Source organism: Rhinatrema bivittatum, chromosome 3, assembly GCF_901001135.1.
Source record: "Rhinatrema bivittatum chromosome 3, aRhiBiv1.1, whole genome shotgun sequence".
Lineage (NCBI taxonomy): Eukaryota > Metazoa > Chordata > Amphibia > Gymnophiona > Rhinatrematidae > Rhinatrema > Rhinatrema bivittatum.
This window is the reverse complement of record NC_042617.1, coordinates 40359135-40385043: the sequence shown is the minus strand read 5'-3', so window position 1 is coordinate 40385043 and position 25909 is coordinate 40359135. Positions and strand designations below refer to the sequence as shown.

The window sequence follows — 25909 nt, the reverse complement described above, 5'->3', positions numbered from 1 at the left end:
CTCTAGTTGGCCAAACAGCAGGCCTAAAGTTATCAAGGCAACCCCCCTCCCCCCCCCCCCCCCCGATATAATATTAAAAAAAAAAAAAAAAAAAAAAAAGTTCCAGGCCAATGCACCCTTTCTTCCCTCCCAATTGTTCAACTTAAAAGCCTCCCTCACCCCTTAGCTCCAACCCCCTTCTCTCCCTCCCCAGCTGCATCCCTCCCTCATGTCCACAAAAGGATGCTTTCTCAAACAGGAAATGAGGGAAGGAGGAAGGGAGATCCCCAGCTGGTACTCTCCTATTTTGGACAGGAGGAACTAGAGGGACGGAGAGGAGCAGGCGAGATCACTTTTTTTTTTTTTTAAAAGACAGTAGGACACAGGAGGAAAGGAGAAATGCAAGGGACATGTATTTCAGGAGGAGGGGGGCGCAGGGGCATGTTTTAAATTTAGCCATCAGAAAGGAGGGAGGCATCGGTCCCAGACAATCCTTTAAGTTTAACCACTGGGTAGGTGGGAAGGAAAACAAAAGGCAGCATTAGACTCTGAACAGTCTTTTTTTCTTATATTGGGCAGTGAGGGAGGGAAGGGATCAGTAATTGTGGAGGAGAGGCTTTTTGATTTTGCCATCAAGTACAGATGAGATCCCCAGGTTATTGGGGAGTTTTTCTTTTTTGTTTTCTTTTTCAATTAGTGCCTGATTTTCAGCACTAACCAGCTATGTTTAGCTGGGAACACAGCCACACTAAATGTAGCCTGTCACATTTTGACCAGCTACATTTAGGAAATTTTCAGCTGAAAACCTAGCTGGTTATGGGCGGCTGAAAATTAGCTTGTCATCTTGGCTGCTCAGCACATCTCTGGTGTGCATCCAGAACTGATCAGGTGTGCCACAGAAGAGTCACTACTGCTTGATGTTCAAATCCAGTACCCGGGCTCTGCTCTGAGCACTTCCCAGCAACAAGAATCACCAGTGGTGGCTCTTAAACAAGTGGAAGCAAATTTCTAAGATCATATGTAATCATGCATGCCTCTTCTTCCCAGCTATGGCATGAGCCCTGGAGCATGGTAATTAATGGGCATCATGCAGGGCATAAACAGACAATCCCCGATTTCTATGACATATGCAGTGTACACAGCACCTTCTTATCGTCCCCATCCTGAGCTTCTTTCTTTGAGCCCTTCCAGTCTCTGTCTTATCCCCAGGCTGAATGTGACAAGAGAGAACATGCACAGGGCACTGGATGCAACTCATTTTGAATGTTGGGAGCAGCAGCAGCAGCAGCAGCAGTAGAGGAGCTCTGGCAGTCACATGCGGCAGCCAAGGTAACTAACCAAGTCAGCTGCCCATACTATACCAACTTCTCTCTTCTCTTGCACGTGAATATAGAGGGAACTGGCCCATTCTGACAAGTTACTGTGGGTATCTCTGCTTCCTCTCTTCTTTGGTTTTAAAATTTGGAAGAGACTGATGGAGCTTTCAGTGATTCCCTAGTTCTTTTGATCATTCCAGTCCTCTTCATGTCTGCATTGCCTGCCTTGTGGAGGTTGATGTGCCACACAATATTTTTGTTAATGTAGGTGTGCCTTGGGCTTGAAAAGGTTAGGAAACACTGCTTTAAGAGGTCAATATTGAAAGGCTTTGTGTGAGTAGCTTTTTGAGTTACCCACAAAAAACTTGATGTTTTATTTTTATTTTAAAAAATCTTATATTCCGCACTCTCCAAACGAGCTTGATTAATGCAGATTACAGTTTAACTTACATAGGTTTCAAACACTGCCAAAACGTAAAACACAATTAAAATCACTTAAAAGTGCACATTAGCTCTGAATCATTTACACATAAACTGGGAGACCAGCTGATGACTTGGTTGATGTTTGAATAATTCTTCAAGCTCACCACATATATTTTGTGCGTACATCTTTGTGGGCACAAAATTTATTTTGATAAAAAGAGACATCAGAGGCATTTCTAGGGGCAGGGATAAACCTTAGCTTGTGAGGTGGACATCTGGAGCACTCTCTGCTAAAGTTGCATGTACAAGTTTTGTGTAATAAAAAAAAAAATTTAAACAAACAGCTTTCCTCACTTTATCCAGGCAAAGTTCAGCACATAACTTTAGCCGTGCATACTCAGTGGCAGATTTATCTGGGTAAGTCCCACTGATTATCTGTGAAAAGTTATACATGTAATTTTACCCAGATAAATTTGTCACTCTCTGGCTCTCTGAATATTGATCTCTTGGATGTCCATATTAAGAAGCATTTAGCTAGCTAACTCAGAAGTTAGTTGGCTAAATGAATATTTGGGCACTTATCCGGCTAATTTCTAGCTAGTTAAGATAACCACCAAGAATTTAGCCAGCTAAATTAGGAGTGTTGAGGAGGAGTTGAGATAGCTGGTTAAGTAAGCTGGCTAACTCAGATATTCAGAATTAGCCAGTGACTTAGCCAGATAAGTCTGATTGGGCCAAAGAGCTGTCCTACCGTTAGGCGGCTATAGTTAGCCAGCTAACTTTAAGATAGCTCGCTATATTCAATAGTATGGTTTCATTATTGAATACACCTCCAAAGTTAGCCAGATAAGCTTATCTGCTAGCCGGAGTGTGTCTGAATATGGACCTCCTAGGGACCAACTCAAAAGCAGAGCCGACTTGAAGATTTTGTGCATGACCAAAGATCTGGCACTAGATCAAGCACGGAGACATCTTTGAGAAACCTGTCAGTACCTTTGCCTCCTTCCAGCAGTTTTTTGACTGACAGCTTGCAGAGGGGCTCAGCCTGCAAAGATGACACTCCTGCAGTCTTCCCGCTCACTCTGCTATGCAGAAGGGTCTGGAGTATCAAACAGTCCTCCAGCTGTTTCAGCAACAGTTTCCAATACTCTGTATCCAGAGACAGTGCTTCCCAGGAGTCCGTGAGTGCCTCTGTGTCGGGTGTATTCACTGAATCTGGAAACTAACAGAAAACAAATGAATCAAAGTCATTTTCTCTGTGTTCTACTGAATGTCTGCCATACAAAACCACAATGTCAGCATCAACATTTCTTTATAAATTTAGGTAGGGTTTGGTTTCTTGGAAAAGACATCTATACAATAGCTTTGTTTTCTAAACTTCTATCCCAATTTTAAAAGTAATATATAGTAATACACAGTTATTAATTTTATCTTAATTTCCATTTTCTGCAGCAGATTACCACTGTTTCAAAATTTTAGACATACTGGTTACCACTACTGCCAATTACATTGAGTCAAGGCATGTTAATAATGATGTGAGGTACCAGCAGGAAGGTGTATTTGAGAGGCCTGCTGTAACTGCAGCTGCATCAGGATGTTATGCAACAAAATAATAAGAGGCTAAGCTGAAATCAATATGTAATCAAATGGTGTCGTCTTTCTTATTTCTGCAAGAGTATTTCATCCAAACTACTATATTTAAAGCATCTCTGGATTTTGGGAAAGTAGAACTCTATATTGTTCTATTTTTGGCATATAAATGGCAACAATACATGAATAACACATTGGAGTGCCAGACAGTATGGAAGCTATTCTGTTATCAAAAATCTCTGCTTATCACATAACAATCAAGTGTTTCTGATGCAGGCCAGTAAGGGTTATCAGAAGTGATTATAAAGTGACTATAAGCACCAGCCTTCAAGGAAGAGTGGCTCCCTTCTCTTTACCCCAGCACCCAGGGAAGAGAGACTCCCCTACATTTTTCAGGACATGGCAGCTTCTATTAGTATCTTGTGGTTCTGCTGGCTTCACACCCCCTGAGGAAGTGTACTCACGCAAAACAATACTATTAGGACAACTCAAGAATCTCAGTCTGGTTGCAGAAAGGGAAATTACTTCTTACCTGATAATTTCCTTTCCTCTAAGGAAGACAGGCCAATCCACTACAGTGGGTTATGCACTCCTACCAGCAGATGGAGATGGAATAAAACTGACTCGCTGACGTCACTGACATATAGCCCTGCCCCGACATCAGTCTGACAATATCTCCAGAAAAGCGAAACTGTGAACAAACTGATTATACTGGAACATGACTATTAACCCAACCAATCGAGAAACACTGAGCTTAGTGAAAAAGTTCATATCTTAGGGACTGGTTATTTCACTTACCAGTCCTTCAAACGAATTAAAAGAAACAATCTGCATCATCTGCATATAAAAGAAAAACTAAAAGCAAGCAGGCAGCCCAGGGTAGATTGAGGATTGGCCTGTCTTCCTTAGACGAAGGGAAATTATCAGGTAAGTAGTAATTTCTCCTTCCTCTGCACTCAGGCATGCCAATCCACACCAGTGGGATGTACCAAAAATACTCCCAAGAAGGGTGGGAGGCTGCCTGAGGACCTGTCAATACCGCATGTGCAAAAGCCGCGTCCTCCTGAGCTCTAAAGTCCAAACACTAATGCCTAGAGAAGGTATGTAAAGATGACCATGTTGCTGCCCAGCAAACATCGACAGGAGACAATAACCGAATCTCTGTCCACAAGAGCCCTAGTGGAATGTGCCTTCTAGGTAATGTACATCTGCATCCACATAGACAGCCGTGATGACCTCCTTCACCCAATGGGCTATCATCGCTTAAGTCACCGGATCCCCTCCACCATGGAGCACAGACTATCAGTCTTCCTCAAGTAGCAAGTAACCTTCAAGTACCACACCAGATGGCACTTGACATTCAAGGCATGCAACAAACGATAACCCTGCTCATCTCCCTGTCCAGAGTGGATAGGGAAATAGATTGAGTTAAATGAAACTCTGAAACCATGTTCGGTAAAGGAAGGTACAGTCCTAAGCTGTACCACACCCAGAGTCAATCGCAGAAATAGCTCACAGCAAGAAAGAGCATGTAGCGCAGAAATTCGCTTTGCCACTAGAAAAAATGTTTTCAAGATAAGCAGCCACAAGGAGAGAGCACGCAGTGGCCAAAATGTAAAACTTGCCAAAAACCACAATATGAGATCAAGATCCAAAAGAGGCACTGGTAGCCACAAGGGAGGATGAAGATGTTTGACTCCCTTTAAGAACCTGGACACAGCCGGATGGGAAGGCAAGAGTCTACCATTGACCTGCTCCCTGTAGCAAGTGAGAGCTGCTACCTGCACCTTCAGAGTGTTTAACCAAATCTTCCTGCAAAAAAAACAATATCAGGGGAATTTCAAATTTAAGAGGGTGAGAACCTCTTATGCCACACCAGCTCTCGAACACACTCCAAACCCTAGTATAAACTAGAGATGTAGAAAACTTCCTGGCTCGAAGCAAAGTGAAAATCACTGCCAAGGCATAACTATGTTTCAGCAACCGAGCCCTCTCAAGGGCCAAACGTAAGACAAAACTGACCCAGATTGTCATGCAGTCTTCTGATGCAAGAGATCCTTCCTGAGTGGCAGTATGAGAGGATTGTCCACCATAACTGCAGAAGATCAGCCTACCATGGCATCTGGGTCCAATCTGGCACCAGCAGAAGTACAGTCTTGGTCTGACTCGCAATCTTCCGATCGGCCAAGGTGGAAAGGCATATAACACCCTGTTCCACAGCCACACCTGGATGAGAGCATCGATTCCCAGTGCGCTCAGATTTCTTCTGTGACTGAAAAACTGTGGTACCTTTGCGTTGTTAGAACTCGCCATCAAGTTCGGGCATGGCTGACCCTAACATTCCACTATAAGTTCAAAAGCCTTGTTCACCAGCTCCCACTCTCCTGGGTCCAAGACATGCAACTGAGGAATTCAGCTCGTACATTATCCTTCCCGGCAATGTGGGAGGTGGATATGTTCTGAAGATGCTGCTCTGCCCACACCATGAGCACATCTATTTCCACCAACACTGTTGGCTTCTGGTTCTACCATGATGATTGATATAGACCATCATCATGGCATTGCCAACATTATCCTTACTTCTCAAGCTTCCAGTTACTTGGCAAACCTCAAGCATGCCAGTTAAACTACACATGTATCCAAACGATTGATGGTCCAGTGCCGTTCCTCGGCATTCCACCAACTTTGCACCACTAACTTGACAGCAAGCCTCCCCAACCCAGAAGGCTCGCATCTGGCAAGAGCATGAACCAGTCTGGTGTTTCCAAGGGTACCTCCTTCCTGAGATGATCTGTTTGTAACCACCACTGCAGCTGAACGCGCGCCTCCAATGGCAAGTGGAGTCTCACAGTGTATTCCTGAGACTGTGGATTCCACCGGGAAAGCAATGCATGCTGAAGGGTCCTCATGTGCACCCTTGCCAAGGGAAGTACTTCCAAAGTGGCTGCTATAGATCCGAGCACCTGTAGATAAGACCACACCGTCGGGCGAATAGTCCATCTCAAGATCTGTACTTAAGCAACTCATTTCCGAACGCGACTTTCCGGCAGAAACACTCTGCCCTGGTGCATACTGAATTGCATGCCGAGTACTCTAAGGTCTGAAATGGCTGTAAACTGCTCTTGGCTAAATTTACCACCCAACCTAGTTCCTGATGCAAAGAAATCACCTTACGAGATGCCAAATGACTCTCTTCAGCACTCTTGGCCCAAATTAGCTAGTAATCCAGAAACAGATGGACCAGAAAGTCTCCTTGCGCAGAGGCACTGCTACCATCACCACGACCTTGGAGAAAGCTCTGGGTGTAGTAGTGAGCCCGAAGGACAGGGCCTGAAATTGATAATGATGTCCCAGAAGGGCAAAACGTAGAAAATAAGGGCTCAAATCTAGGCTGCAGCCTTATGCGCACAAGTACCTGCCACACGTGTGTGCCCATTCAAGACACAGCTGCACGGTGAAAATACTAGCACACACCTGAGTTCACAGGAAAACAACCATGCGATTGCCTGAACCGTGCCTGAGATGTGGAACCTACAAAAGTTGCTCAACCCACCAACCTGTGTCTCCTCCACTAACTCCCCAGAGAAATGAGAGGGAAAAGGGAAATGCAGAGGGTAAGAGAGACCCAGTAAGGAGAAAGGGGGAGCCTAAACGTCCCTCCTCTTTTTTTTTTTTTTTTACCTGAGCTCAGCCCTTCCTGCCTGAGCGCACGATTGGGTCTCCGGCTATGGAGGGAGAGGGCACAAGCTTTCACCGCTGAGCACTCCCCTCTTCCTCTTTTTTTTTTTTAAGCCTATGCCTGGTTAGGCTTCCAGACCTAAAATACTCAATTGAGGGAGGGACCAACAAGGGTTTCCCTCAGGAGTTCAAGCTCTGCATTTAATTCTGATCATAATCTCTCTCTGTTTTTGTTGTTGGGGTTTTTTTTTGTTTTTTTTTTACTACAAACAAGCTTCACAAGGAAGCTGCATGTCTACTATCTGCTGGAGATGGAGCATAGTGGCAGGCTGATGTCGGGGCAGGGCTATATAATCACTGACGTCAGCAAGTCAGTTTTACTCTGTCTCCAACTGCTGATAGGAGAGTATAACCCAGTGTTGTGGATTGACCTACCTAAGCACAGAGGAAACTGCTTTTAATGTTTGTAAACCTTTGGTTAGAATAAAGAAAGTTTTATTCAGCCTTGCAAGGCAAGACCCTTGTGATGTTTTTCTTCACTTTGCAAGTGCTTCTACTACTAAATTGCCCTTCTCATGCATACAAGACCTTTGTGTGCCTGCTAACCATTTCTACATCTTATTTAGTTATCCATCAGAATGCTCAACATATACATTTCATCTTAATGTGATTAATACTTAATGACTTACAACTTCAAAATCACAATGTGCTGCACACAAAGAAAATAATTGATGGTTAAATCCCAGGAGCAACCATAAAAAGTTCCAAACCAAGGAGCTTTATTTTAGACTAAGACACTTTTAGAGGAATACAGTTTCAAATCACGGCAGGGGGTGCATTTAAGCAGTGGCCTGAAGCAATTGTTTTCTGGTTTGAGCCGCTTGGCTGGCCAGCAATATGTTTCCTTTCGGATTCTGTTGTCCAGGGCACGTTGACAGCATTTTCCAGTTAAATGCTCCCTGCAGATGTTACGTTTGGGCTGCCTCTGTAATAGATATGTGCGCTCTTTCCGCAAAAGTCAGTGTGGGAAAGCAAGAAAACAATACAGAAATTTTACATCATTGTATTACTGACCCCTTCTGCATTGTTCTTGGGTGCCAGGTCACAAGAGAGATGTCACTCGAAGGGGTCCCATTATAGGAGAGACTTGAGCAAGAGAAGAGTTATCTAGTGTCGGTCCTTTCCTGCTACAATGTACTATGTACAAGAGCTTTTAACAAGCCCAACAAAGTGGTGGTTTGCTGTCACAGTTTCACTTCTTGCAACTACTCCGTTTTCAACTGAATGTGTATTGTTAATAACCTAACAGCAGTACTTTGCTATTACATTTTTTAAAAAAATCATTTATTGTGCAGGCCACCACTTCTTCCTGCCAGCCAGTATATTTTCTTTTGCCAGAAGCTTAAAAAATAACTCAAATTTAACCCCTAAATAACTAACATTTTAGTGGACAGGCGATACAAAACAAAATCTTCCAATATATCCCTAGATTAAGCCATGTTGCCTGTTTTCTGTTTTATTAATTTCAGTCTTTCACTCTACGCTACAGTTTAGCTTTTCTTATAAATTCTTGCAAGATGCTGTTTTCCAAGAGCCTACTACCTTTCATTATTATTTTTTAGCTACAGAAAAAAGTTGTGGCTTTTCTGCATACTGTATCAGGCGACAACAGAACATAAGATTTGCCATACAGGATCAGACTAAGGGGCCATCAAGCCCTGGTCACAAGAACCTGGCAGGATCCCAAAAGGATGATAGATTCCATGTTGCTTATCCAGGGATATGCACTGGTTTTTCACAATTCCACCTTAAGAATGATTTATGTACTTTTCTTCCAGGAACTTGTCCAAACCTTTTTAAAATCCTGCTACACTAACAGCTTTCACCATATCCTCTGGTAATGAATTCTACAGTTTAATAATGTATTGAGTAAAAAAATATTTTCTCCTATTTGCCTTAATGTATTACCTTGTAACTTTCTTGTGTGTCCCCTAGTCTTTGTACTTTTTGAAAGAGTAAACAACTGATTTGCGTTCCCCAGTTCCATTCTGCTCATTATTTTATAGACCACTATCATATCTTCCCTCGGTCATCTTTTCTCCACACTGGATTACACTTTAAGCAGTACAAAATACATGTGCTCAATAATATAAGATTCTTAGTACTGAGTGGACAAGTAGGGTATACTGTAACTCTCCTTGGAAGAGATTCACTACTTTGCTTTTAGAAACTCAGAATCCTGTATTCCTGAGAACATCCTTTCTAAAATACTTCTCCATCTATGCCAGATTAGAAACTTATTCTACTTCCTTAGTGTCTGGAATGGATGGCATGCACCCTCAAGACTAAAAAGGTTCAGTCAGAAGATGTTGAGGAGGGCAAGACAGCCATAACTCTGATAATGTGCAGTGAGAAGGTACATCAGGAATCCACTAGGAAAACAAGCAGCAGATCTCATGAAGATAACCCAATGAGGGAAAATCCCAAGACAAGTTAAGCCCCTTGCTGCTGACTGAACTCTAGTTCTCACTCTGCAGGAGAAGTTTGAGCCTTAGCAAGTATATGCTTTGCTGCTATTCTGGGAGAGGTGGCGGGATATATATGTCACTTACTTTTTTCTCAGCCATTTTGTTGGCAACATTCACAGCTACTGAGTGCCCAATGTGCGCAGATAACCAGGCAGCTCCATTATTCTTTGACTGAACGCAAGCTGTGCGCATCTGCTGCCACCAAGGAGAAACAGACTGAACATCCCATGACTCATCTATAGCTACTGCAGATAAAGAAGAAACAAGCTCTTACTTTACATAGTAAAAATAGCACAGTACCTACAGTTCAACACAGACTGAAGTACTGAAAACCAAAATGTATTCAGGACATACAGCATCTGTAAGAATGAACGTGGTCAGTTTGCACTGGCTGCAGCAGAATGGCTAGTCAATATAAGGGTGTATACTAGTGTTTCCCACCGGGGTGCCTTCAGACCAGATCAAATGTGCCACAAAAAAGTCACCTCTCCTGATGCTCAGACACAGACCAGCAACTGGACTCTACTACTTAGCACCTCACAGCAACAAAGGTCACCAACTGTGGCTTTTATTTATTTATTTATATTCCGCCTTTTGGCATTTCAAAGCAGATATTCAGGTACTGTAGGCATTTCCCTATTCCCAGAGGACTTACAATCAGGGAGGATAATTTTAAAACACAGGCATGTACAAAACTGCTCTGATATTTTATAACCTGTGCTTATATGATCTACATAGGTTATAAAATACATGTAAATGTACCCAAGAACTTGCGCGTACATGCAAAAAAGGCGTGAATACGTTCCTGCGCTTATCTGGATAAATTCTAAGTTATATGGCTAAAAAGTGGCATTTATTTGGATAAATACTTATCCACCTAAAACAGCAACAAGCCGCTCTTTAGTGGTAAGTCTTAAAAAGCTACCTATCTGGCTAAGTCAGATAAGTCTAAAAAGTACTTATCCAGCTAAATCTGATAACTGCATGATTAGCATTAAGTCAAGTCTTAGCCAGCTATCTGACTTAGCCAGATATGTAGTGTTTTACAACTTATCCAACTAAAGAGGGGATTGCTGCTACTTAGCTGGATAAATTGGAATTTATCTGGATAAGTACAACAAAGCCACTATGTAGCTGGGATAAGTAGGAATTTAGCAGGATAAGTGTGTCCAACTGGTATACTCGCGTATTTTTGCATCTAATCTTAAAGTGATATGTGAGTACATTTAAGATGCATATTTTAGACGCATTTATCCCCATAACTTATTTTATTTATTTAGTGAAATTTATATGAAGATGGCTATTTTTCTTACTAATAGTAATTGTCATAGTCTTTGTATAAGTGTGATTTAAATATGTTTTAAATTTTGTGTTATTGTATTAATTATGTATGTTTTTAGTTTAAACATCTTTGTTAGAACAGTAATAGAACATGGTGCTTCCGACAAAATCAGAAATGATTACAACAGAAGAAACAGACAGGTAGGCAAAAAGATCAGAATTATGCATGTTTTTATGTATATTGCTTAGGGTCTTAGTACAAGTGATTAATACATTCTAATACATACAAATACAATGCTCTGTGTGACTTACAATAAAACAGTCATAACCATGGTTACATAAAACAATAAACAGTACAAAACATTAAAAACAATAAGACATCACATCAGTTATTAAAATAATAAAACTAATCACTAAAATAAAAAAAGAAACTAATCTTGGCAGCCACTTCATCCATCTATGATAACATTAAAAGTCAGGGAAAGCTTGTTTGAAATAAGTCTTCAGTCTTAGTAGTTAAGGTACACTCAATCAGTCAGAGTTCTCTTGGTAAGGAGTTCCAAAAAATGGGGCCCGCTACTGAAAATAACTTCTCTCGAGACTCAGCTAGTCTTACTAAGTGTCCTGAGGAAATGTCTAGCAACCTCATGAGAGATCTCAAAGCTCTCGTCGTGTTGTAAATATGGAGCAGTTTGTTAGCCCAAGGTAGAGAGTCAATTCTTAACAGTTTGTGAATCAGCAGCGCTAGCTTATATTTAATTCTCTCCTCGACTGGTAATAGTGCAGGTCCTTCAAATAAATAAATAAATCTCTCTCCAGTCTCAGATTTTTATATTCCGTTTTTCGCACTTTTCAGTACTTCAAAGCGGATTACACTCAGGTACTGTAAGCATTTCCCTATCCCCAGAGGACTTACAATTAACAGGGTCATTCTTTAAACTGCGATGTGCCATTATAGCGCGCCTTAGGGCCCCAATGCATGTGATACCGGCCACACTGCGGTGGTACAATTTAAATCAGGAGAAGGGGAGGAATGTGGGCGGGGTTTGGGTGCAGTTCTGACCTGGCAGCGCTGCGTGCCATGTTTTCCACATTATCGTCGGAGTACCGTGGGAAATAACACCTTTTCCTGTGGCGCTATGGGGGCGAAAGTGTGGGGCCAAGCAGCAACCGTAGCAGGTGAAAACGCACCACCGCAAAGCAGCCGGCTACATACTTTATATTTATAGCATATTGATAGTGGAATGATGAATCCCGGGGTAAGTTTGTACCTGAGGCAATGGAGGGTAAAGTGACTTGCCCAAGGTCACAAGGAGCAATAGTGGGATTTGAACGCTGGTCTCTGGTTCGTAGCCCACTGCTCTAACCACTAGGCTACTCCTCCACTCTTCTTCCCACACTAGAAATCAGGCGCACTGCAGAATTTTGTAAAAACTGAACAGCACGTAATGAGTTCTTAGAAAGTCTAACAAATAACACATTACAGCAATCCAGCGTAGGTAACAGCAGTGCCTGAAGCACCGACCTAAAAACAAAAGGTACATAATAGAGACTTCACATGCCTAACTAAACAAAGCTTAAAATACCCTGACCTCACCTCATTTCTAATCTGTGACTGTGCAGATAAATTAGAATCAATTAAAACCCCTAAACTCTTCATCTGAAGATTCTATCGGAATCACAGGGCCTTCAAAAACAAAGGAATCAGGCATAAGCATTTCACAAATTTCTGAACTACCGTGATTTCTGTTTTGAATGGCAGATGGAAACATTTTCAAAGGTTTTAGCCCAGCTGTCCTCTACTGGGACAAAAAAAGTGAATATCACCTGGATAGAGCCGGTACCTGCAGTCAAACGACGTCTTTTACATACTTAAGTTGGGAGGTTTTCTAACATGCGCGCATCAATGAAATTAACAGTTTTAGCAATTAGTCTACCGGTTTGCCCAGTCCATCGGCAGCTTGTGAAGACCCCCCATTTCACCCAGTCAATATTTCACTTTTAAGATGTTTCTGTTCACTTACTCCAGATATTGAGCAGGAATCAATATATGCGAGTAAGCTGCCAAACTTACATGGGTAAATTGCTTATAAAATAGCAACTTACTTGAATAAATGCTGGCCCTCCCCCCCCCCCTTTTTTTTTTTTTACATTCGCAAATTTACTCACAAACCCTGATTAATGCGTGAATGCTGAGGTTTCTAAAATAGCATACACTCGCGTATATGCTATTTTCTACACATAACTGCTAATTTTTGGCTGTGCAACTTTTGAAAATTCATCTTTAAGTTTGTACCTGAGGCAATGGAAAGTGACATGACTTGCCCACGGTCACAAGAAGCAGCAGTGGGGCTTGAACCCTGGTTTCCCAGCCCACTGCTTTAACCATTAAGCAACTGCTCCATGTAGGAGTTCTTATCTGAGAACAAGTGTAATCATGCATGTCTCTTCTTCCTAGCTACAGCATGAGCCCCAAAGGTTGGTAATTCATGGGCAGTACTGCAGGGCATGGATAGCCAGATCCTGCTTTCTTTGGCACCCACAGTGCATACAGCACCTCTCCTGAGCTGCCTGCTTCTATCTTATCTCCAGGCTAAGTGACACAGGATATAACTCATTCAGAGCACTGGGAGCAGCAAGCAGTGGAGAAGCTCTGGTAGCTGCATGTGGCAGCCAAGAAAACTAATCGAGCAAGCTGCCTGCATCATAGTGACTTCTCTCTTCTCCTTCGCTTGTATATAGAGGGAACAAGACGCTGTGTGTCTGCTTCCCTCTTTTTTTTTTTTTTTTAATTTGGAAAAGACTGGCAGGGCTTCAGTGCTTCTGTAGCTCTGCTGTTGACCCCTCCATGTTTACCTTGCCTGCCTTCCCCAGGCTGGTGTGTCATATAATATTTTTGTTAATCTAGGTGTGCCCTGAGGTAAAAAAAAAAAAAAAAAAGGTCGTGAAACACTGGTGAATACTGAGGTAAAGTTTAAGGTTAAGAACAATCTAATAGGGTCTGCAACAGGAAAGGAAAATGGGCAGACAAGGTGGACCTTGCTGTCAATCTGCCATCACATTCTATGATACAAAATGCACGCTCAGAAACTAGATAATGAGACAGCCAAAGGTCCTCAAAGGGTGGGGTAAGTAGCACTTGCTTTACCACTGACAAAGGAATTCAGTAAGTTCCCACAAACAACTATTAAGTAAAAACTCCCGCCTAGACAGCCTTATTCAGAGGGGAGTGAGCATGCATTTCAAAACTGTCAGGGGCCGATGCAAAACTTTGGCGCAGAAAGCAGGCGCTGAACAGTCAGCGCCCGCTTTTTTTTTTTAACGCACCCCCAGGCACCCCCCTAGGGGCACCATGCAATATTTAAATTAGGGGATCGCGTTAGCAAGGAAAGTCCGAGTGCGTCGGCCCTCCATCGGTTAGGAAAACCGCACAGCCAGGGGATCAACAAACACTAAACCAAGTGCCAATGGGCACAACAATGATGGTGTTGTTGGGCGACAGCCTGAACCCAAACAATGGGCCCAGGCGGAAAAGAGTTGCACCTCAAACAGATTCCGAAGGACAGATTTGCCAAACCTACTGTCGCGTTGGCCATTCCTATCCAAGCAATAATGAGAAATGAATGTGTGGCGAAAACTACATTGCAGCTTTGCAGATCTCCTCCACAGGAACTGCCTGCAAGTGGGCCACTGATGCTGCAATGGCTCAGAAAGAATGAACATTGACATGACCCCCAAAATGCAGTCCTGCCTGGGCATAACAGAAGGAGATGCAATCTGCTAGCCAATTTAATAGTGTCTGTTTGGCAATAGCAATGATCAAAAGACAACGACAAACCTTTTCCGAAGGAAAAAAATCAGCAGAACCAGGGGTCACGATTTGAAGCTCCAGGGAGGAAGATTCAGAACCAATGTCAGGAAGTATTTCTTCACGGAGAGGGTGGTGGATGCCTGGAATGCCCTTCCGGAGGATGTGGTGAAGACCAGAACTGTGAAGGACTTCAAAGGGGCGTGGGATAAACACTGTGGATCCATAAAGTCAAGAGGCTGCCAATGAAGAGTGGGTGACTCGCCAGAATGATGGCTACTGCCTGGAGTCAATACCCTTATTAAATAAATATACACAGGCTTACGGTGACTCCAACATCGCTCTAAGCTTCAACAGCAAGAGGAAATGTGGAAAAAAGGATTCACACTCACAAAGAGGGGAGTAGCTGGCTTGTTACGGCGGTTACTACCCCAAATCAAATAAGCCTGATACTTCACTTTCAATGCATATACAGCAAAGTTCTCTGATTCAACGGCAGGGGAGAAGAAAAACTGATACTTCACACATCCAGCAGAGCTCTCTGCTTCAACGGCAGGGGAGAAGAAAAGAGGGTTCGCACTCACAAAGCGGGGAGTAGCTGGCTTGTTACGGCGGTTACTACCCCAAACCAAATGTGCCTGATACTTCACTTTCGATGCACATCCAGCATGGCTCTCTGCTTCAACGGCATGGGAGAAGACTTATACGTCACGCATATCCAGCATAGCTCCCTGCTTCAATGGCAGGGGAGAAGAAAAACAACCAATAAGGGCTAATAACATAGTCTGGGTAAAACAAATAAGCATGGGTGCAGCTTGCTTATTGCGGCGGCTACTACCCCTAACGAATCAAGCTAGATATTTCACTTGGATGCAGCTCCATCACTGCTCTCTACATTAAAGGTGGGGGTGGAAGGGAAATAGAACCAAGAGCTAAGAGAAACAGATAAGTATGAGAGAAAATATGTGTGAAGCTTGCTGGGCAGACTAGATGGGCCATTTGGTCTTCTTCTGCCGTCATTTCTATGTTTCTATGTTTCTATGTAACCTATTTCTATCAAAAGAAACAAAAAGTCGGGTGGACTGTCTATGGGCTTCCGTCTGCTTCAGACAGAAGGCTAAGTCTCGCTTGAGGTCCAAATAGTGCAGGGCTCATTTACCTAGGTGTGAATGGGGCCTGGGACAGAATGTTGGCAAGATGATGGACTGGTTAAGATGGAAATCTGTCACCACCTTAGGCACACTACCCTTTCATGATAAAACTTAGTGTAAGATGGATAAGTCACTAAGGCCCGGCGCTCGCTGACCCTGGGTTCTGAGGTGACCGCCTCAAAAATATGAGTTTCCAGGTCAGGTACTTCAAGTCACAAGTGCGCAGTAGTTCAAAAGGAGCTTTCATCAGCTGACCTAACACTATGTTGCAGTTCCAAGACACAGCAGGAGAGCTTAGGCGAGGCTTCAACTGAAGCAAGCCCCACATGAAATATACAACTATAGGCTGTACAAAGGTGGGCATGCCATTTACACCATGGTGGTATGCTCCAATTGCACTCAGATGAACTCTACCAGAGGTGGTTTTCAAACCAGTTTCCAATAAGCATAGAAGGTAATCAAGCAGTTTTTGTGTGGGACAGGAGAACGGATCTAGGGCCTTCTGCTCACACCACATGGAAAAACTCCTCTACTTCAGTCCATAGGACCTTCTAGCGGAAGGCTTTCTAGAAGTTACCAGGACCTAAGACACATCTTCTGAAAGATCGAGTAGCCGCAAAACTAATCTCTCAACATCTAGGCTCTGAGCAACAGGGCCTGGAGTTTGGGATGTCCCAACATGCCTCAAACTTGTGTGATGAGATCTGGGGAAGTCCCCAGACTGATCGGCCTCCGAATGGACAAATCCTGCAGGAGTGGAAACCAGACTTGTCTTGGCCATTAAGCGGCTATGAGGATCATAGTTCCCTTGTCCTCACGAAGCTTCAAGAGAGTCTTCGCTAAGGGATTCTGAGGATATGCGTACAGAAGACCTTTGCCCCAATGCCGAGCAAGGGCATCTGAGGGTTATTTGCTGTCTGTCCTTTCTGTTGCAAGGGTTCTTACACTGGAAACAAATTACGTAGGACAGACTGGCCAAAGAAGCTGTCTTGTCGACCATTCTTGTCCAGACAGTAATGGGCTGCGAAGGTGTGGAGGGAGCTCCACGTCGCGGCCGTGCAGATGTCAGCAATAGGCACTGATTGGAAGTGTGCTACTGACGTCGCCATGGTTCTTACTGAGTGCACTTTTACTTGTCCCTTGTGCGGAAGGTCTGCTTGCTGGTAGCAGAAAGCAATACAGTCCACCAGTTAAGACAGAGTCTGCTTGCCCACCGCAACCCCAAGTCTATTCTTATCAAAGGAGATGAAGAGTTGAGTAGATTGCCTGTGGGCTGTGTTGCGGTCTAAATAAAAAGCGAGCACACACTTAGAGTCCAAGGAATGCAGAGCCCGCTCACCGGGATGAGAGTGTGGTCTTGGGAAAAAGGTGGGCAGTACAATGGACTGATTCAGGTGGAAGTCAGTCATTACTTTTGGCAGGAACTTAGGGTGTGTGCGCAGTACCACCCTGTTTGTAGAGGAACCTTGTGTATGGCGGATAGGTCACCAGGGTCTGCAACTCACTGACTCTTCGAACGGATGTAATCGCCACCAGGAAGAGGACCTTCCAGGTGAGGTGCTTGAACTCGCAGGAGCACAGGGGTTCGAACAAAGGCCGCATGAGCCATGCCAGCACAACGTTGAGGTCCCAGGCCACAACGTTACTTGCCCTCTGATCTTAACGCTATTGCAACCTAACTTTTGTATAATAATTTGTAAACTATCCAACCTTACCTTGCCAGTTACCGAAGTTACATATCCTCCCATTTTTACCCCGCTTGCCTTCCTAGTTCCCATGCTGCAGTTAATCTTTTTTCTGTCTCCTCCCTTGTAAATACTATTTATGAGCTGTTAGATGTTTGCTGTTCCCTAGTTCATAGTTTAGTGTTCCATGTAAAGGCAATGCCTAAAGTTTTTAGTTATCTGTGAACCGATACGATGTGCAAACGGTTGTCGGTATATAAAAGTTTCTAAATAAATAAATAAATAAATAACAGGGGGACGTAGTGGAGGCTTTAGCTGTAGTAAGCTTTTCATAAAGCGCCGTACCAGGGATTGTGTCATTAACAGAGCATCCCTTACCCCTCGATGGTAAGCCGCAATGGCACTCAGGTGCACCCAGTTGGAGGTAGTTTGCAGACCAGACTCAGAGAAATGCCAGAGGTCGTCCAGGAGCCTCGGCGTGGGGCAAGAGAAGGAATCAAGACCTTCTTGCGTGCATCAAGAGGAGAATCTCCTCCACTTCGACCGATAAGACTTCCCTGTAGAAGGCTTTCGTGAAGCTACTAGGACCTGTGAGACATTAGTAGAAAGGTTGAGGGATCATAGAACTAACCTTTCAACTTCCAGGCTGTTAGGGACAGGGACTGGAGGATCGGATGGTGCAATCTGCCCTGATCCTATGTGATGAGGTTGGGCGCCATGCCCAGGCAAATGGGCTCTTGGACATAGAGGTCGCAGAGTATGGGAAACCAGACTTGATGTGGCCAGTATGGGGTTATGAGAATCATTGAGCCTCGGTCCTGTTGTAGCTTCACAAGTCTTGCTTATGAGCGGAATTCGGAGAGTATGCATATAGCAGGCCCGCACTCCAGAAGTGGGTGAAGGTATCACAGCTGGTGTCCTTCGGTCCATGTGTAGGGAGCAGAATTGGTCCACTTTGCGGTTGTGGTAGGACGCAAAGAGATCGATGTGCGGCTGACCCCACCGGTGGAAGATCCTGCTCGTGACAGAGGGATCTAGGGACCACTTGTGGGGCTGGAATGTCTGGCAGATGCGGTCCGCTATCACATTCTTTGTACCCGCCAGGTAGGTGGCTCGCAGTAGCATGGAATGCGACAGAGCCCAGACCCAAATCTGCGTCGCCTCTTGGCAGAGCAGATAAGAGCCCTTGCCCCCCTGCTTGTTCAGGTACTACATGGCTACCTGGTTGTCCGTCTGGATTAAAATGACCTTGTTGGACAGGCAATCCTGGAATGCATAGAGGGCATACCACATTGCCCGGAGTTCCAAGAAATTGATCTGGCAGGCCGCTTCAGCCCTGGACCACACCCCTTGCGTTTGTAGGTCGTTGACATAGGCTCCCCAGCCTAGGCTGGAGGTGTCCATAGTCAAGGTCACCTGAGCAGCCGGTGGTTGGAAGGGAAGCCCCCCTTTGTAAGTTGGACTCATGCGTCCATCAAGCGAAGGATAGTTGAAGCTGGTCGGTTAATTGCTCCCCTTATGTAATTACAGATGGGATGGTATATGAGGGGAACAACTATGTAATTACAGATGGAATTATATGTTATGTGGGGAATTTTTCTCTGATGTTGTATAGAGGAGAAGAGATATGTGGTTTGATTTTAAGAGGTATGAGTGGTATATAAGTGTAGGGTAATGCATGTCTGATGGTGGTTTTAGATACTGATTGGGGGGGGGGGGGGGGGTGGTCACATAGTGGGAACTATGTAACATGTTTGCCAAACAAGCGGTACATCCTAATGATGCTTGACCTATCAGCAGCATTTGATACTGTAAATCATAACATCCTACTAAATAGATTAGAAGAAATAGGCTTAGGTAATAAAACAATCAAATGGTTCCAATCATACCTAGACAACAGATACTAACAAGTGCAGATAAAAGAGATAATGTCAAATAAAATAAAACTTCAAACTGGAGTCCCACAGGGATCAGCTTTATCGGCCACCCTATTCAACATATACCTACTACCACTTTGTCACCTTCTAGCTGGTCTAAACATCTCACACTACATTTACGCTGATGATATCCAAATAATCTTACCCATTGATGATACAATCGAAAAGACCCTGAACATAGCTAATATGTATCTGGATATCATCAAACAATTACTGAACCAGATGGAACTAGTGATTAACATAGAGAAAACAGAATTCCTACTCTTGGAACGCAAAAACATTGAAATCATCCAAAACCCTATCACACTCAAAAACAACCAAAAAATTAAACTAACTGAGAAAGTGAGAAACCTCGGAGTAATAATTGACACAGAACTGAACCTAAAACAACACATATCATTAAAAGTAAGGGAAGGATACACCAAACTCATGACCCTCAGAAGACTAAAACCTCTACTGACAACAAGTAACTTCCGTTCAGTGTTACAAGCTCTTGTTTTCACAAGCACAGATTACTGTAATGCCCTCCTACTTGGTTTACCATACACAACAATTAGACCACTCCAAATAATGCAGAACACGGCCGCTAGAATTCTGACTGGTAAAAGTAAAAGAGACCACATCACGGAAACCCTGATGGAATCACACTGGCTACCCATTGAGCAAAGAATACAGTATAAAACCCTTTGTACAATACATAAGCTAATACATAATGAAAATGCTGATTGGCTGAATACAGCCCTCCATGTACATGTCCCTAACAGAAACCTGAGATCAGCTAATAAAGCCTTACTGTCCATCCCCTCAATCAAAACAGCCAAACTAACCCAAGTAAGGGAAAGAGCGTTCTCCTTAGCAGGTCCTATGCTATGGAACTCCATGTCCGTTGAGATCCGCTTACAAAGAGACATCAAAACCTTCAGAAAACATTTAAAAACATGGTTATTCAAACAGGCATACAACAAAGAGAAAGGAGAGTAGAACACTGGGGAAAAAGAAAAGCAATTGGCAGTACACCCTAAACACACTACCCAAATCAACACGGGTACATATTCTATTTTAATCATTAATCTCAAATATCTAGAATAAGATGACATAGTTTCTCTTTTATTCCCGCTCAAAATAAACGGACATAGCATAACACATCCAATTATGAGTTTGTTTTTTTTATTACTACTTTGTTACTGTAAAGTCTTGGCACATGTATAATGATAGAATTCATAATCTTTTCCAATATTAATATTTGTGCCTTATAGTGAACCGTTACGATGGTACCTAACTTAGTGACGGTATAGAAAAGTTTTTAAATAAATAAACAAACAAATAAACATAATTAAAAAGTATGTGAATAATAAAATTTGGGCATGATATTGCGCCTAGTCCCTCTGAGTTGATTGTATAATCTAACAACATGAGGAGCAGGCAAGCGGAGGCTGTCAGCTGGCGGTGGATGAAGCTGGCAAAGTTGGATAGTGTGGTTATGTGTTCGCTGGGGAGGAATGCCTTGGACACGGTGGTGTCTAGGTCTGCTCCGATGAAGGAAAGTTGGTGGGACGGAGTCAAGTGGGATTTCGGGTAATTTACCAGAAAACCCAGTGACTGGAGAAGTCGTATGGTCAGGTGGAGGGAATGGAGGGCTCCTTCTCTGGACGGGCTTTTGAGGAGCCAATCGTCCAGATACGGGAAGACATGGACGCCCCTGCGGCGGAACAATGCTGCTACAACTGCCAAGCAGTTGGTGAGCCCTTGGGGCGCTGAGGCAAGGCCAAATGGCAGTACTCTGTACTGGAAGTGCCGGTGTCCCACTACAAATCGCAGATATTTGCGATGGGGAGGAAAGATCGTGATATGGGCGTATGCATCTTGTAGATCCAGAGAACAGAGCCAATCCCCCTTGTTGTAGAAGCAGGAGCATGGTGCCCAAGGACACCATTCTGAACCGCTCCTTGCAGAGGAACCTGTTTAAGGCCCGAAGATCGAGGATAGGACAGAGGCTGCCGGTCTTCTTTGGGATAAGAAAATAGCGGGAGTAGAACCCCCTTCCCGCTGAGCCTTGGGAACCGGTTCTACGGCTTTGGCTTGCAGAAGGGCCGAGAGTTCTGACTCGAGAAGTGCTGTGTTATCGCTCAGGCTCCACGTCTGGGCAGGCGGGAAGTCTGGGGGCACAGTAAGGAAATTTAGGTGGTAACCATGGGTGATGATGGACAATACCCATTGGTCGGTGGTGATTGGGTGCCAATTGACTGCAAAGTATCACAGGTGGCCTCCTACCAGTGAATTGGGTGGTGTGGTCAAGGGGGGAGGGGGTTGCTGCTGCCTTCTGGATGTGAGTCAAAAACCCACTGCAGGTACAGCTTGGGGGAGCTGGCTGCACTCTAGGAGCCCTCTGTTGATGAGGCTGGGCTCTCTGAGATGAAGGAGGGTAATACATCCGTGGCCTGTAAAATTGTTTCCTGGTGTCCCTACGTGGGCCCCTACAGGCTGCGGAAGGGGCATCCAAGGTGGTAGTGGATAGTTGAGCTGGGCCACTGCGTCCTAAATCTTGTCCCCAAACAGGTTTTCTCCTGTACAGGGGAGATCAGCCAATTTGTCCTGCACCTCTGGGTGTAGGTTCGAGGCCTTGAGCCAGGCCCAGCTGCAGAGACTTTGGATGCTGTCTCAAGAGTCAGAGGCTGCTCTGACCTCGTGTTTTCCAGCTTCCAATCCTTTCTGGAGGATGGAGACCAAGCCCTCCTGGAACTGCTGTGGCAGGATCTCTGAGAATTCCCAGACATGTTTCCAGAGATTCCTACTGTATTGGGTCATGTAAAGTTGGTACGCTGCTATGCAAGCAATTAACATAGACCCTTGGAACACCCTGCGGCCTAAGGCGTCCAAAGTCTTCTGGTCCTTTCAAGGAGGGGCAGAGGAGTGAGGACAGGTCCTTTTAATTTTCTTCTGGGCTGATTCCACAACCACAGATTGCTGGGGTAATTGGCTCTTTTGAAACCCCAAGGTTTGCTGTACAAGGCAGACTGCATTGGTCTTCTTGTTGACTGGAGGCCCCGTACCTGGGTGTTCCCAATGGCGGTGCAAGAGGTCGAGGAGAACCTCGTGCACCGGGATTGCCATAACCTCTCTTTTGGGGCATCAACAAACTGTATGACCTCCAACATTTTGTGTCTAGCATCCTCCTCTGTTAGAAGTTTGAATGGAATAGTCTCAGACATCTCCCTGACAAAACTGGCAAAGGCAGGCTAGGCGTCACCGGAGCTTCCATGGGAGTCCGTGGAGGCTCAGTGCCCGGCACCAATGTCGGTGGGGAACCCCTCGGGGTCCTGGGTCCAGAGGAGGATGGGGGCTCCTCTCTCCGGGCCCTCTTTGGAGGTGGTTCGGCTGAGGCCAATACTGCTCCTGTGGCGCCACTGGACGGCGATGCACGTCAGTGCCGGTGGCGGTTTTCCACGATGCTCGGCCCGGTCCTTCTCGGGCACCGACACGGAGGCCTTGCAGTGGGTCGATGCCGGGGATGGGCGGTCTCCCACTCCTTGGTCCTCTTGACGGAGCAACGATGGAGAGGGGTCAGAGGAAGATGGACCCCCTCGACTCGGCACACCCTGCACCGGGGTCAATGGAGCAGAGAGCTTGGATCCAAACAAATGCTCCATCTTCGGCAGTCGAGCATGACGGTCTTTGGGGGTCATCTGGATGCAACTTGGACGCTGAAGGACATCGTGGGAAGGCCCGAGGCAAGGACACAAATATCGTGCAGGTCCGTTATGGACATTGTCCGCGGGCACTTCCGAAAACCGGTCGCCATGTTCGAAAAAAGGGGGGCATGTGGTCGGTGGCTGGTCACCGAAGGCAGACCACCAGGAACAGACCACAGTAAAACGCGGAACAGACTTACTTATTGTTGGAGGAGTCTGTGCGCGATGGGGGACCCCAGGACTGGGAAGGAGTCGAAGATAAACTTCAAAAATTTCCGTGAAGGAAAGTGTGAGAAAATAACTCTCACAGAGCTCCAGTAACCGTGAGGCAACTGCTGCGTGGAAAAAGAGAGAGACTGAAGGGGGACCCCCTTGTGGCCACAGGGTTAGTAGCACGCTGGGCATGCTCAGTGTGCCAGTCAGAGTTCTAGAAACTTTGAAAAAAGTGTTCCGTGACAGGGCTCCATCTGATGATGTCACCCATCTGTGAGGACTACCTTCCTGCTTGTCCTGGGAGAACTGGATAATGCTCCCTGTGACCCAGTCATGGAATTGACTGAGGTACCGGCTGGCCCTTGGCAGGTCCATGATGCCTGGGACGGCCACAGAAGCTCTGATGCTGCTGAAGGGAGCAAGGGGATAGAGGATAGTTCTTCCTCTAGCAAAAGAAAGACTTTTTCTGCCCTGATCTCGCTGACCTCATAGCAGAGGAGAAGGGGTCTGGAGTGCTGGTGGAGAATTGTTGGAGGGTTTCATGCTGGTCCTGGAGCTGGGCCACTGCATCCTTCGCCCTATCTCTGAAGAGATTCTCTCTGGTACACACCACATCAGTACACAGCACCTATACTTCTGGTCAGAGATCCGAGGCCCGCAGCCCTGCCATTCCATCAGGTGCTGATACCCACTGCAGAGACCTTTGATGCCATTTCAAAAACATTGTAGGTCGCTTGGACCTTGCGTTTTCTGCACTCCAGGCCCTTATACACCAGCAACATGAGGGTGTCCTGCTGCTGCTGAGGCAACTGCTTAGTCACCTCCTACACCTGCTTTCAGATGTCTTGTGAGCACTGGCTCATGTAGAGATGGTAGGAAGCTATGCTGGCAATGAGCATGGCTCACTGAAAATCCTCTCTCCCAAGAGTCTCCATCGCTCTGTGCTCCTTCCCCAGGGGTGCTGAGAAATGGATCTGAGATCGCTTGGCTCTCTTGAGAGCATATTTAACTACTGATTGGTGGGGAAGCTATCAATTTATCAAACCCAGAAGCCTTCTGGACAAGGTAAACCCAGTCAGCCTTCTTGATCACAGGAGGCACCATGAGGGGGTGTTTCCACATCTAAGGGAAGACCCTCAGAGCCATTGGTGGAGGACTCTGTAGCGTCATCCTCCTAGGGGTCATAGGGGCTCTCATCCTCACTGACACTGACAGGGGATGGAGCCCTGGGTGCTCGAACTTTGTCCAGTGGTGCAGGCACTGGCAGGGCTGGATGGGAGGTTACAGGCCTCGCCGTCTCAGCTGGCCTAAGCGAAGCTTCCTCCTCTGAGGATCCGGACATGACCACTATATCGGCAGGTGGATGCTGCAGTGCCCAACAGGCACAGACACCAACAGTAAAGAGTGTTGGTGTCTGTGCCAGGTCAGTAATCAATGAGTATATGGAGTTTCTCCAACAGCGGCTCCAAGACGGATGGTACAGCTCTGGTGCAGTAAAGCTGGTACCATGGAACCGATGTCCTGCATTGCCTGTTCGACTGCCAGTTGTACTCACTTCTTGAGCTCCTTCTCAAACATTGCCGATGCCAACACCAACTGGGAGGAAGGAGGGGAGACCAGATCTTCTTCAGAACCAAGAGGACGATCAGTTCCTTGCACCTGGGCCAATGGAGACCATCGCAGACCTCCAACACTGATGAAGGACTGGCACACCTCACCACAGGGTCACTTCGGGGGCATCATAGCATGAGCTGATGCATTCCCGTGCCAGGAACTATGCATCAATAGAGACCAATGCCAATTCTTCTTCGGCTTCCCTCTGTGTTCAATATGGTCTTTCCCTGGTGCCGAGGCTGATGATGAGGAACCCGATGTCCTCAGCTTGGAGGAGCCCAATGATGATTGGTTTCCGGCATGCCTAACAGCCAACGGGAATGATGGAACAGACGGTCCTGCCAGTGTCGATGTCTCGGTGTTCATCGGCGCAGCTCCGTGGTCCTTTGATGCTGATGCAGATGGCTCGGACTTCAACACGAAGAGGCACTCCATCTTGTCGAGTCGAAGGCGACAACTTTTTGGGGTCATCTGGGCACATCTGCAGCAACCCTGGCCGTTATACGATGCCTCCAGGCAGAGGAAACATTCATCATGAGGATCAATGATGGACATGGTCTTTGGGCACCAAGGGCATTGCTTAAACTCAGACACGGCTATGATGGGATGAAATGAACAGAAGGCAAAATCAAAATCACTGGCGACAGGTGTCGATGGTTGGTGGGCACTGAAGCACAGCTACTGCGGAGAATCAACCACAAAAGGAAATTTGCCAATAGTCATCAAAAACCCTTAAAGGAAAATTAGTTTCTTACCTGATAATTTTCGTTCCTGTAGTACCAAGGATCAGTCCAGGACACCTGGGTTGTGACTCCGCACCAGTAGATGGAGACAGACTAAAACTTGTGGGCGGAGCCATATATGCCCCTGTGCCAGTCACAGCCCCTCAGTCATACGGAATGTCAAAGTAGAACATAACCAGAGAACCAAACTAGCTATTTAACCATAAAACGGGGAAGAACACCCCTACTGGAAATAGACTCCCCAAACGAGAGAGCGAACAAGCGGAACAGATTA

General features: G+C 45.3%; 1 protein-coding gene across 4 annotated transcripts in view; it reads right to left on the bottom strand.

Moving 5' to 3' along the window:
- The window catches only part of RAB3GAP2 (RAB3 GTPase activating non-catalytic protein subunit 2), a 279134-nt gene that overhangs the window by 54482 nt on the left and 198743 nt on the right, over positions 1 to 25909 (bottom strand). For all 4 annotated transcript variants that reach the window (XM_029593170.1, XM_029593169.1, XM_029593168.1 and 1 more), the window contains 2 exons: positions 9599 to 9759; positions 2712 to 2940 (listed from right to left, as the gene is read on the bottom strand). In XM_029593170.1, the coding sequence (XP_029449030.1) occupies positions 2712 to 2940; positions 9599 to 9759 (390 nt within the window). The remainder of the gene's footprint in view (positions 1 to 2711; positions 2941 to 9598; positions 9760 to 25909) is intronic.